Source organism: Sciurus vulgaris, assembly GCF_902686455.1.
Source record: "Sciurus vulgaris genome assembly, chromosome: 2".
NCBI classification, from domain to species: Eukaryota; Metazoa; Chordata; class Mammalia; order Rodentia; family Sciuridae; genus Sciurus; species Sciurus vulgaris.
In genome coordinates, this window is record NC_136462.1 from 118,254,456 (window position 1) to 118,266,996 (window position 12,541).

A 12,541-nucleotide genomic window follows, 5' to 3' on the forward strand; every position below is an offset into this window, starting at 1 on the left:
GTTCCATTTACTTTGGCCCCTAACCCACCCTGGCTATGTGATCCACACTGAGGTCAAAACTCTCTTTCCTATCCTCTGAATGATGAACAGCAAACTCCTGTTCATGCTCCTAGACCTACCTACCTCAGACGCCACCTCCTCTGTGAAGCTTTCCCCGATTCTGCAAGGTACAGGTAGGCGCTTCTGCATCTGGGACTCCCAGCAGTTCAGGACACATATCTGTCCCCACCCTGCCTGGCTAGGCTGGCTCCATGCATAGGCAGTTTGTAGCCTCTGCACCTGGTACCATAGCCCAGCAGGCACTCCTCAAATGTGTCTAGGATAAATGAATAGATCATTACATTTCAAATGTGGACTTATGAACGATTAGAAAAGATACAAGAGCAGTTATATCTTTGTTATATCCTAGGTACACAATTCTATCCTCGCCTTTACCCCTGTGCTATGTCAGTAACATAAAGAATGTGGATTTATGTATTCAAAAATAAATAATCTGTGTCTCTAGGTTTCCATATGACTCTGTATGACCTTCTGAGGTAGCATTTCTCCTTGACATGGTGGACTCTCATACAGACTCTCTTACCAGATTGTGAAGTATGGAATTTAGCATCCATGTTGCTCATTTTAAATATTTAGCCTGTACGCAACCACCTGTGCCTGTGTACAGCCACACTTGGCATCGGCCACTTATGAGTATCTGAGGTGACGTTCCTACCCTCTTCTTTTCCTTGCTAAACAATACTGGTTTGGGGCCCAAAGAGACACTGCAGAGGTACATTGGGAATAAAACACACAAGGAGGTGTATTCTTCCCCTACCTTTCCCTTTACTTATAGTCCTAGCTCTCTTTTTCTTTCACGTGACAAATGCCAGCAGCCCAATGGTGCCCCTCCTGTGCTCCCTCTAAAGTGATGTCACCAGATGTGCAAGGCCAGGGAGGCAATGCGGATGCACAGAACATACAGCTCACCTCACAGTCATCACGGTCACCAGCAGGAGAATCAAGTGTGTTGTGACCAAGAGATTCTAAGTGCCAGCACTGCCCAACCACTCCTGCACCACCCAAATCCACACCTCTTGGGATCTCATCTCCCAGACTCTTGCCCCACCCTCCCTAGGGGAACCAAGCACACATGTCTGTGTCTCACATTTGCATATCCCTTTTTGTAATGCTTCAGTAGCACCATGGCAGTCATGGCGTCATCCTCTCGGGGCAGCATCCAAGAGTGGCCCATACTCCATATGGTCACTCCCCAGACCTCTGTCAAGGTCCAGTTGTGGCTCAGTTGATTCCTGCAGGTTCAAGCCTAGACTTATTAATCTTTTACTTGATTCATCTTACTTCTATCTCTCCATAATGTCTCACTGACCTCTACACCATCCCTTGAATTCACTGACTAACCCCATTTATTATATCCTAATCACCTGTGGGAGAGTTCCCAATTCTAACATAGCATACTTCTCATTTGATCAACATTCCCACATCCAAGCCAGACAAACCAAACCCACCTTTGTCCTTCTGCCTGAAGCCCAGCCAGCACCTGCCCTCACCACCCTGTCCTTGCTTGCTGGCAGTGAGAGGAATCATTGGATTATAATCTTGAACAATGGGAGGTGGCCAGGTGCCATTCTGAGTGACAGTCTCCCTTTCTGCAGATACAAGAACTCACCTAAAGAAAGAAACCATTGCATGTCTCTGGAGTCCAGAATTGTAGATCTGGTATTTTCTCACCATCAGAGAGACAAAGAGCCTCTGATTTCATTTCCTTGGTTCATTTCCATGGAGCTGGACCATTGACAATGGACAAGGCACATAAAGGCAATAAAATGGTGGGGGAAAGGCAAGCAGTGGCCACCTGCCAAACGTCCCCAAGCAGGACCCATCCTTCCAAGCAAGAGCATTCCTATGGTATCCTGTATCGTTTTAGCTAAAAATATTAGGTTTCCCCCATGTGAGTGCCAAGTGGTTGGGGTAGTGACTTTTGCTTTCCAATCCACAAACTTATAAGTGGAAAAGTTAAACCCACATGGTCTGGAGGGAAAGGAATAAGCTAAATAAGATCTTTACTTAATCTCTCAATAGCTGTGTCCTACGTGGGCACACTGCAAGCTGTGAGCTGGGTCTTGTTCTTTTTAACTCAGCACAATATGCTTAATGTTTGTTGAATTTAATTAGAAATCTCTTCTGTTTAATGGAAGGAGATACGTAGTTGAACAAAATTTAATTCCACAAAAGTTTTTGTTTCCCATTAATTTTACAGTCAGCACTGCTTTTTACTGAGCTAATAATTGGGCCTAATTGGAAGGTTATTTTAAATAATGGTCTCAAGTTATAGCTGCACTATAAATTTTTACTACCAGAGTCATTTAAACAAATGATCATTTCAGATTCAAAACTATCTTACAAACTGTCAAGTTTCTTACAAGAACTACCCTCTGGCTCGCTGTGGTCATACAAAGTCAGTTTGAAGGATATCTGAGACACTTGCATGACTGATGACATACGAGACACTTGGGTTAAAAACCTTCTCATTACAATTAAAATTGTAGCAAGTTGGAGGTCCAGAAAATATAAGTGCCCGGCCAATTAGCAACAGAAATAAGCAGCTTTAGAGTAAATTACAGTGTTCTTCCCTGCAGGAATTGTGCACCTCCCTGGACTGGAGGTAGATAGCTATTTGTGAAGAAGCATCCTCAGAAGCTTGGTTCAGGCAGTTTATTCCACAGGCTTCTTTTCTCCCTTCTTTAATATCCGCTATACCCCAGTGTGGTCAGCAGGCGGCAGCAGAGAGGAAGATAGAACTGAATTGAGAGCTGGAAATTCCACGTAACAAATTCTGGCTTGTTATCCAAAATAGTTTTATCCTAACTAAGTCAGTGAAACTCAGCTGTGTATTTAAAACAAAGACCTGAGACAGTATTTTTTTAGAAAAATACTAGAAAACAGGTATAGTACCTCTATGTAGTCAGGTTTTCATCACTGTGACAAAAACCTGAGAAAAACAACTTAGAAGAGGAAAGTTTAACTTTTGGCTCATGGGTTCAGAGGTTTCAGTCCATGATCAACCAACTCCATTGCTTTGGGCCTGAGGTGAGGCAGAACATCATGGCAGAGAGGCATGGCAGAGGAAAGCTGCTCAGCCCATGACAGCCAGGAAGCATGTAGCAGGGTGCTGGGGGTTAAAAAAAAAAAAAGTCCCCAAGAGCACATTCCTGAGGACCTACTCCCTTCAACTAGATTTTACCTCCTAAGTTTCCACCACCTTCCACTAATGCTATCAAATTATGACTCCACCAGTGGTTTAGTCCACTGATTAGATTAGAGCCCTCATGATCCAATCACATCTCAAAAACTCACCTCCAAATATTGCTGCAACTGGGGAAAAAACCTTGAATACATGAGGCTTTGGGGGACATTCCAGATCCATACTCTAATAACCTCTGATAAATATTCATTCAACAAGCTCGTACTGAGCACCTGTTACTCTCCTAGGTCCTGGGGTTACTGAGATGAATAAGAACTAGGCCTGCCCCTGAGTAGCCCACTATCTTCATGAGAAGCAGATGCACCTGATAACTGGAATGCCATTGAATTATTAGAGGAATGTAGAAATATGTTACAAAGGGAGGTAGAAGCTATTCTTGAATCTTCTTCCAGCTTTTCTTCAACCTGCCGCATGTGTGTACCTGGTCTAGAAAATCAGTTTTCAAGCAGATACTTTTATTACAGATTAACCACCTGGACGGCCCTTTGCCCCAATACAGGTGCACTTAAACTCCCCAAGCCCAAGTCTTTCTCTGAAACATGGCTTGACCCCTCCAGGACACTTTATCTGGGATGTTTCCAGAGCACCTTAGAAAATAACTATTTGTGTCCATTCCCAGCCTAATGAGCTCTTTTTTGTTATTTCAAACAATTGTGAAAACTGTTTTTATCAGCCTTTGAACATATTCAAACCATGTCCACAAATAGAGTATAAGCTCTTCGAGGCAGGAGCTGAGTGTGACTCCTTTGCACACCACGGTCCCTGGTGGAGTCCTGTGAGTAGGTGCATGTCAGCACACAAGTGAAGCAGGGCCTGTGGGAATGTCCTCCTTTCACTGGCGCCTTGACACCTGCGCCTGTCCCTGAGCCCACCTTCAAGTGTGTGGAGATGACCTTGGCGCATTCATTGTCATTACAGGATCGCAGTACCCTGTTTTCCGCTGTGTGCACAGAAATACTCACGAAGAGGTTCCAGAGAGTTTCTGTGACTCCAGCATGAAGCCAACCCCCGAGGAGGAGCCCTGCAACCTCTTCCCTTGCCCAGCCTTGTAAGAGGCCTCTGTCTAGGCCACTTATTGTCGGGTCACTTCTGGGTGGTATGCATGAGACCTTAGGAGCAGATAGAATGGAGTTATTAAACTAGTCGAAATCCGATTTGGAAACACCAGACTTGGGCTATGCATGCCACGTGGTCTGTTGGCAAGCCTGCCTTTCTGGGAAAACCCAGGAGCTGCTGGCCTTTGGCAAGTGGGCACACTGAGCAAGGAAGCCCGCTCTTTGGGAAATTGGGGCAATTGGGTTTTAGCCTGGTAAGGAAAACAGGAGGAAGCAAAGAATGGGAACCCAGTATGGTCAGTGCTATGGTGAGCTGAGTACAGAGAGGGGGTGCTAAGAGTGGCCTGGAAAATTCAGGAAAAGTGTCTTGGAAGAGGTCTTAGCCTGGTTAGAGACTTCCAGAGAATGGGGGGAAAGACCCTAAAAGGCCAAAGCCTAATTCTCTGAATAATGAAAATAAAAATATTCTCATCCAAATGCATAATGAACACGTGCTGATGTCATTACACAACTAATCACTGAGTTGGGACAGCAGAGGAGGATGTGCAAAACGGATGTGGAGTCCTTGCAAAGGCAGAGCTGCTGGAGGGAGGTCTCTTAGTTCCAAACTGGGATTATGTTCCACAGGGCAATTAAAGTCCCTTTTGGAGTTGTTCGGTTTTGTTTTGCCTTGTTTACTAGATAGAAATCCATTGTACCTTCTCAGTTTTCTATACCTTTGCATAGAATCTGAGCCCTGGGGCTGGGGATATAGCTCAGTTGGTAGAGTGCTTGCCTCGCAAGCACAAGGCCCTGGGTTCAAATCCCCAGCACTGGAAAAAAAAAAAAAAAAAAAAGAATCTGAGCCCTGGTCACTGGTAAATAGCATGTCAAACAAAATTCCCTTCCCCTATGATGATTCTGAACAGGCTGGACTCATGCTCCCCTCTGCTAACTGAAGGCTGGCTCTCTCTCTCTCTCTCTCTCTCTCTCTCTGCCCCCCACCCCCACCTTGCTCCTGAGCCAGCTGGGACATCGGGGAGTGGTCTGAATGCAGCAAAACCTGTGGCCTGGGCATGCAGCACCGCCAGGTTCTGTGCCGCCAGGTGTATGCCAACCGCAGCCTGACGGTACAGCCCTACCGCTGCCAGCACCTGGAGAAGCCTGAGACCACCAGCACCTGCCAGCTCAAGATCTGCAGCGAGTGGCAGATCCGGACTGACTGGACCTCGGTATGGGGTGGGGCCGCCTGCTGCAGACGGCCTGCAGGACCCACCAACACTCTCCCACCTCTTCCCACCAGGACCTGAGACACGATAACCCTCAGCTCCGCAGGAGGGAGCCCATCCCTGGGGTGCTGGTTTACTGTGTTTGCAAGTTCTGGGATGTACCAACAGCTCGATATAGTTCAGGCTGTTGTGCATCACCCCCAGTCAACTTCATGGGTGAACCCATGGGAGCCCTGTGCCTGTCAACCTCACCTGACCCAGGTGTCGTGGTGGAGTGAAGATTGGCAACCGTTAGCATAGCCAATGCTCCCATTTTATAGATGGAAAGACTGAGAGCCATCAGAATAAAGTAGACAAGATTTCTCAGAAGGTCCTAGAGAAAAGAGGTGTGAAGTGTTCTAGGGCTGGAAATCCTCCAAGGGAACCTAGCAACACCGGGGACCTCACCACAATTATCCATTCAGGATGCAGGTGATGAAGAGGGAGGACACATGCCACTGATGTAAGCTTGCTGTGTTTTAGTGCTCAGTGCCCTGTGGAGTGGGACAGAGGACCCGCGACGTGAAGTGTGTGAGCAACATCGGGGACGTGGTCGATGATGAGGAATGCAACATGAAGCTCCGGCCAAATGACATCGAGAACTGTGACATGGGACCCTGCGCCAAGAGCTGGTTCCTTACCGAGTGGAGCGAAAGGGTGAGTGTGTCGGTGGCAGACGGCCTTTGGGCCAGGCTGCTGAGCTCGAGGGCAAGAGCTGCATGTCCTAGGGTGTCACCAAGTCATACAAAGACAAATCACTAGCTTAGAATCCCAAGGCTGATTTATTTCTTTTTTTTTTTTTTTTACAGATGCATTTTGATTCACTATACATAAAGGGGGTACGTCATTCCTTCCTAGGATTGTGCACGATGTAGATTCACACCTTTCGTGTAATCATACATGTACATAGGGTAATGATCTCTGTCTCCTTCCACCATTTTTCCAAGGCTGGTTTCTGACTTTGGTAAAAAAGGACCAGAGATTAATTTTTACATGCTTTGTATCCTCATCTGAGGATTGAGAGGCTCCAAGATTGAGGAGTGAGTGTGAAAAAAATGAACTTAACTCTCCTTAGCACTGTGCATGATTATTTAAAAGTGAAATACTAAATATAGTGCATGATTACATCACATCTTTCATGCTTTGTGAGTGCCTGGCAAATAATAGACATTCAGCAAATGGTAGGCACCTTCCCTGCTTTTTTTTTAACTTTATTTTTTTATGTGGTGCTGGGGATCAAACCCAGTGCCTCACACATGCTAGGCAAGTGCTCTACCACTAAGCCACAGCCCCAACCCCACCTGCTCTGCTATTTAAAAACTAAGAACATTTCAGACACTGTTCTTCTCCCCAGTAGCCTGGTTCCCTCAGGCTCTCAGGTGCCAGGTGTCAAAGAAAAATCCAAAGGCATACGTAGTTAACTAGTAGTCCAGCAGTGACTTGTATGCAAGGGAAGCCAGGTTTAGACTGAGTTAATCTGTCACAGGCAAAAATAGGGTTTATTATGAGAAAGGGATTCTGGAGATGGGTGGTGAGGGCCACACAGAAAATGCACCTAGTGCCCTGAAGAGTGTTTAAAAATGGTCACAATGACAAGTCTTATGTATAAATATACATAACAATAAAAATAAGTTTTTATTTTTATTTTTTGAAAAAAAAAACACTAAGCAAAATTAAAGAGCATACATTGGGGTGGGGAAAAGAGAAGGGAAAGAGATAACAAGTGTCCTTTAATTTCGTCCTCTCATCATCACATAATCCATATCAGAGTTTGTTATTCAGAAAGAAGGGCCAACCTGTGAATGCAGCCTTTGCTCCACCCTCAGAGATGGGCCTGAGACGCTCATGCAGGGGTTTGTCTTCTTGTGGATTCAGTGCTCCTCGTGGCGCACAGCGGCCGCCCCTGAGCCCCAGGACCCCTCCAGATAGAGAGCCTTTGGTGCAAACATTGAGCCCTTAGGGTGAGCCGACTGGGCCCTGAGTCTCAGGAGGTGGTAAGGGGCACCAGCTTAGCCATCTGGGAGGCTCCGCCAAAAAGGAAACAAATGGAAAGTGAGCGTTAGTCTAAGGCGGCCACCAACTCAGACTTGGCCCTCCCGCTGAGTCCAGAGGAGCTCACCCCAGTTCTGCCTGCATACCCCCCCTTTCCAAGCCTCCAGCCCAGACATTAGTGGGCAGTGGTGTGGAATCAGTGCTGGAAGGAGTTGGCGAAGTCACGCTGGTCAGCTCCCTGCCAGCGTGGGGATGCTCTGCACCTCCCTGCCAAGGGTTGTTCAGGTTCTTCTGATTCCTGGGTCAGAAGTTCTCCCAGTGTCCAGACACTTTGATCTGTTTCTCACGCAGCTCACCGTATGGGGAGGTTTCCTTTTACAGTGAAACAAAGTGCCACCAACTCCTGCTTGTCCTTTACAGAATCCGAGTGCCCCCTGCATACTATGATTGAACCAGTCCCCCATGTTTTTTTTTAATTTTCTACTATTTTAAATGGGACCTTCAAAGGATATTCAGTGAATATTCTTCTGCATCACTCTTTATATGTGCTTTTTCTTATTCCCCTAAACCATTGTCTAGGAAGTGGAATTATTGGACCAAAGGTTATGGAAGCATAATATGAACTCATAATACATTTTAACAGACTTCTCAAGAAAGATTATTTCAACTTAGAACGTCCCCAACAGAAACTAAGAGCGCTTTAATAATCAGTTTATTGCTGGGAATCATTACAGTTTTTAATTCCATCTCTCTGTCTTTGCTACTCTCTGAAAAAAGCTGGACTCAGACTGCAGTATATAAAGATAAAGCAACTATGTGGACAGGAAAACAAACTACCTTGGCTCATTGCTCTGTGCATCTGTGTATTTATTTAGTACAGTAAAACTCTACACATAAATTTTCCAAGGATTTTCACACCAGCTATTTCCCCTTCAGTAACAACTTCTAAATTTCCCCTTAATGTCAATTTGCTTTTTATCTTAACATAAGTATTTGCTGCATCTAGTCCCTAGCTTACAATTAAAATAGAGCAAAGAATGAATCCTTTATTCTTCTATTTAGAGAACATTTTTGTTCTTTATGGAAAAGATATTTCAAGACATATAAGTCTGGGCCTAGGATGTAAGTAAATAAATTTTGCTTTGTCTACCCCTAGAATATATAATTATCCCTAAATGTCCATTCTTACTTTAGAACTTTAGAAATAGCTAAGTGGTAGGAGGATGCTGTTGGGTTTAAGGACAGCTCATTGCCTTTGGCATCATCTCTGTGGCCATTTTTTTTTTTTTTTTTTTTTTTTGGACTGGGGATTGAACCTAGAGGTGCTTAACCACTGAGCAACATCCCCAGCCCTTTTTAGTTTTGACTTTGAGACAGGGTCTCCCTAAGTTGCTTGAGGCCTTGCTAAATTGCTGAGGCTGGCCTCAGCTTGAAATCCTGCTGCCTCAGCTTCCCAAGTCGCTGAGATTACAGATGTGCACCACCATACCTGACCACTACTTACTTCTTATTTGACCTTGAGCAACTGCTGAGTCTCTGAGCTTCAGTCTTCTCATCTGTAACATTGCCAGGTGAACCTTAAGGATTAATGCATTGGAAATCATGACCAAGGTGAGGCTGGCACAGTGGGGAGTTTTCTGCAGGCTGCTTCGTCCTTCATAGGTCCCATGTCTACGCTGGACCTTTGAGCCACCAATTGACCTTACAAGAGGTTCACTCTCCATGAAAGGACTGACCACCTGATGGCAGTGCTCCACATTTGAATAGTCGCTTTATATAAAAATCAACCCTATTAAGCTTCAGTCTATATTTGCAATTTTTCATTATTGAGAATTAGCATGTATTGAGCACCTCTCGCATACCACACATGATTGAGACACAGCCTCTGATTCACTGAGCTCAAGGAAGAGAGACCAGAGCTAGGCAGAGTGGTGCACACCTATGATTCTAGTTACTCAGGAGGCTGAGGCAGGAGGATTGCAAGATTAAGGCCAACTTAGCAAAACCTTATGTCAAAATAAAATAAAAAGGATTGAGGATGTAGCTTAGTGGTAGAGGACTTCCTACCACCTATGAAACCCTGGGTTCAATCCCTAGTACTGCAAAAAAATTAATAGACAATTTTAAAGAGAGGGACAGACCCGAGAAAACGAATGGGTGTGTCTTCATTGCCTTACTTTAAAGCTTACTCAGTCCCTGCTGCCGAGAGGGATTCCCCTGCCCCCCATTTCTGCTAGTAGGCTTCCTGGGCCAGGCCCTAATTGGGCCCTTCACATTTAAAGTTGTGCTTTTCACTGCCATTGGTGTAATAAAGCAAAGCTTCTCTACAGGTCCCATCAGTGTGATGACCTCTCATTCGTCCTTAACAGTCTTCTAAATTAAGCCACCTAGGAATATGGAGAAATTTTCCCAGATGCCTGTGAGTTCTAGGTTTGGAAAGCAGAAGATGAAATTACATCTAGTCAGATGTAAAATTATGTGGGAAGAAATATCTTTAGCGGGGTGGGGTCATGGCTCAGTGGTACAGCGCTTGCCTAGCACATGTAAGGCACTGGGTTCGATCCTCAGCAACACATAAAATAAATAGATAAAGGTATTATGTCCATCTACAACTAAAAAAAAAATTTTAAGAACCTTCCTGTACCTGAGTTCCCCAAGATAGTCTTAAAAAAAAAAAAAAGAAAGACAGACAGAAAGAAAGAAAAGAAATATCTTTAGGATAAACATGGAGATAATCGATATTTGCTTTGCTCTTTTTCTTTTTTTGTACTGGGTATTAAACTCGGGGCACTTGAACACTGAGCCACACTCCCAGCCCTATTTCATATTTTATTTAGAGACAGGGTCTCACTGAGTTGCTTAGCACCTCTCTTTTTACTGAGGCTGGCTTTGAACGCTCGATCCTCCTGCCTCAGCCTCCCAAGCCCCTGAGATTGTGCGCTACCACACCCAGCTGCTTTGTATTCTTTACAAGAGAGTGAGTATAAATACCTTGAATTTTAAAGTTAGGAAGAAGACCCGATCATGCACAACTGAAACAGAAAACCCTCCAGACTATACTATTCCAATTATTTTAACAGAATATTCTTAACCTAAGGAACTGATTCATTGTCTCAGATTTCTAATAATAATGCAAAAAGAGCAAAAGTCATAAAATGCATATGTAAACACATAAAGGAAGGAAAACGTGTCCTCTACCCTCTTAGATTTTTCTGACTGCAGCCTGTGAATTAAACTAGCAAAATATCAACAGGAGGAAGATATACAAATTTTATTGGATGTTAATATGTTTGTGTGACACAAAGAACTTCATGGGAAAAGAAGCAAATATTCCAAAGAAGCATCTGCACTCAAGGGTTAATATACCACTTTAACAAAGAACAATAAATTGTAGAGAAGTAACTAAACAAGGGGAAGGAGTTGGGGTTCAAGTAAGTTATAAGAAAGTGACAAAGAAGTATAAGGGGGAAGTAATGGAAGATAAGGATTATTTGATTAAGTCTATGCAGACTCATCTCAGAGATAAAAATATTCTCTTCTTCCTAATACTGGAAAGACACCTTTCTCATTGGAAATTCATGCTCTGCTTTTAGGAAGAAAAGGGAAGGACAGAGAGCCCTTCTTGCTTCTGTTATTTCTCAATTGCCTTCAGCTCAAAAGAATTAGTACGCTGAAGCAGCATACTTCGGGTGGCATGTTCTGGCCCTTTGCAAACCCTTCTATCCAGAGGGGGTTTCCTCCAGGAAGAGTCTGGCCCAGCTCAGCAGAAGCCATGTAAATGTTTGACTGTTCACCTGAGGTGTGGTTTTATGAGAATAGACAGCAGAAGACAAAAATGGAAATGGAAATTTTGATAATGAAATGAAGTTATGAGGATTTTTTTCCTTTCCTCAAAATAGTGATTACTAAGGGTGGATGGAAAAGGAAATGGGGAACTATAGGCAATGGATATGAAATAGCAGATATGTAGGATGAAAAAAATCTAGAGCTCTCATGTACAACATGAGGACTATAGATAATAAATTTGTACTATATATGGGTTCATGCTAAATGAGTAGGTTTTAGTTGCTATGGCCATAAAAAGGGGGGTAACTAGGTGAGATGATGGGTATGTTAATTTGCTTTGCTATAGTAATCCTTTTACCATTTCTGTGTCCCATAATATCATGTTGTAGACCTTAAAAACATACACAAATTTTTAAGTGGTAATTGGTAGAAACCAAACTTTAACTCTGTCCTTAAAAGAAGACCTAGCTGGGCACACACCTGTCATCCCAGCAGCTTGAGAGTCTGACAGAGAAGAATTACAAGTTCAAGGTCAACCTCAGCAACTTAGCAAGACCCACTGCAACTTAATGAGACCCTGTCTCAAAATAAAAACTAAATTGGGCTGAGGATGTAGCTCAGTGGTAAAGCGTTCCTCTGTTCAATCACCAACACCAAAACATAAAAAGAAAAGAAAACTGAGAAACCTTTAGAATGGGCTTTGGTCATGCTATAAATGACCACCTACAGGACAAAGGTGTTAGAGAAATGAGCAAGGGAGGACCCAAGTCCATGTTCATTTATTCAGCTCATATTCATGGATTCATCCATGGATAAGATGCTGACCTGAGAAGGAAATAAAAATGATTTAGTAGTCCCTTTCCTTGCCAAGATTATTTCTATAAAGAAAAAAATAAAGAGCTAGGACACAAGTAACAATAACACAAAAGAAGACAGACTACAGAGTGCCATGAGAATTCTGATGCTAATAAGTGCCCTGAATTGGGTGATCAAGGAAGTTTTCACAGAGATGACCATTTGAGCTTAAAGGGGTCCTGGGGATGGGAAGAGCATTCCAGGCCAAGGAAACAGCTCACTGTGGGCGCTCCGAACCTGTCCTGCAATCAGAGAACTGTGGCCACCCTGGCTCTGCAGCATGAAGTGTATGGGATGGAATAATGGAACATTCGTCTGGAAAAAGAAAGCTAATTGGGACC

At 43.9% G+C, this 12,541-nt stretch overlaps 1 protein-coding gene across 4 annotated transcripts in view; it reads left to right on the forward strand.

Moving 5' to 3' along the window:
- Nucleotides 1-12,541, forward strand: part of THSD4 (thrombospondin type 1 domain containing 4) — a 590,989-nt gene that overhangs the window by 563,559 nt on the left and 14,889 nt on the right. For all 4 annotated transcript variants that reach the window (XM_079122620.1, XM_079122621.1, XM_079122622.1 and 1 more), the window contains 3 exons: nucleotides 4,184-4,313; nucleotides 5,327-5,531; nucleotides 6,051-6,224. In XM_079122620.1, the coding sequence (XP_078978746.1) occupies nucleotides 4,184-4,313; nucleotides 5,327-5,531; nucleotides 6,051-6,224 (509 nt within the window). The remainder of the gene's footprint in view (nucleotides 1-4,183; nucleotides 4,314-5,326; nucleotides 5,532-6,050; nucleotides 6,225-12,541) is intronic.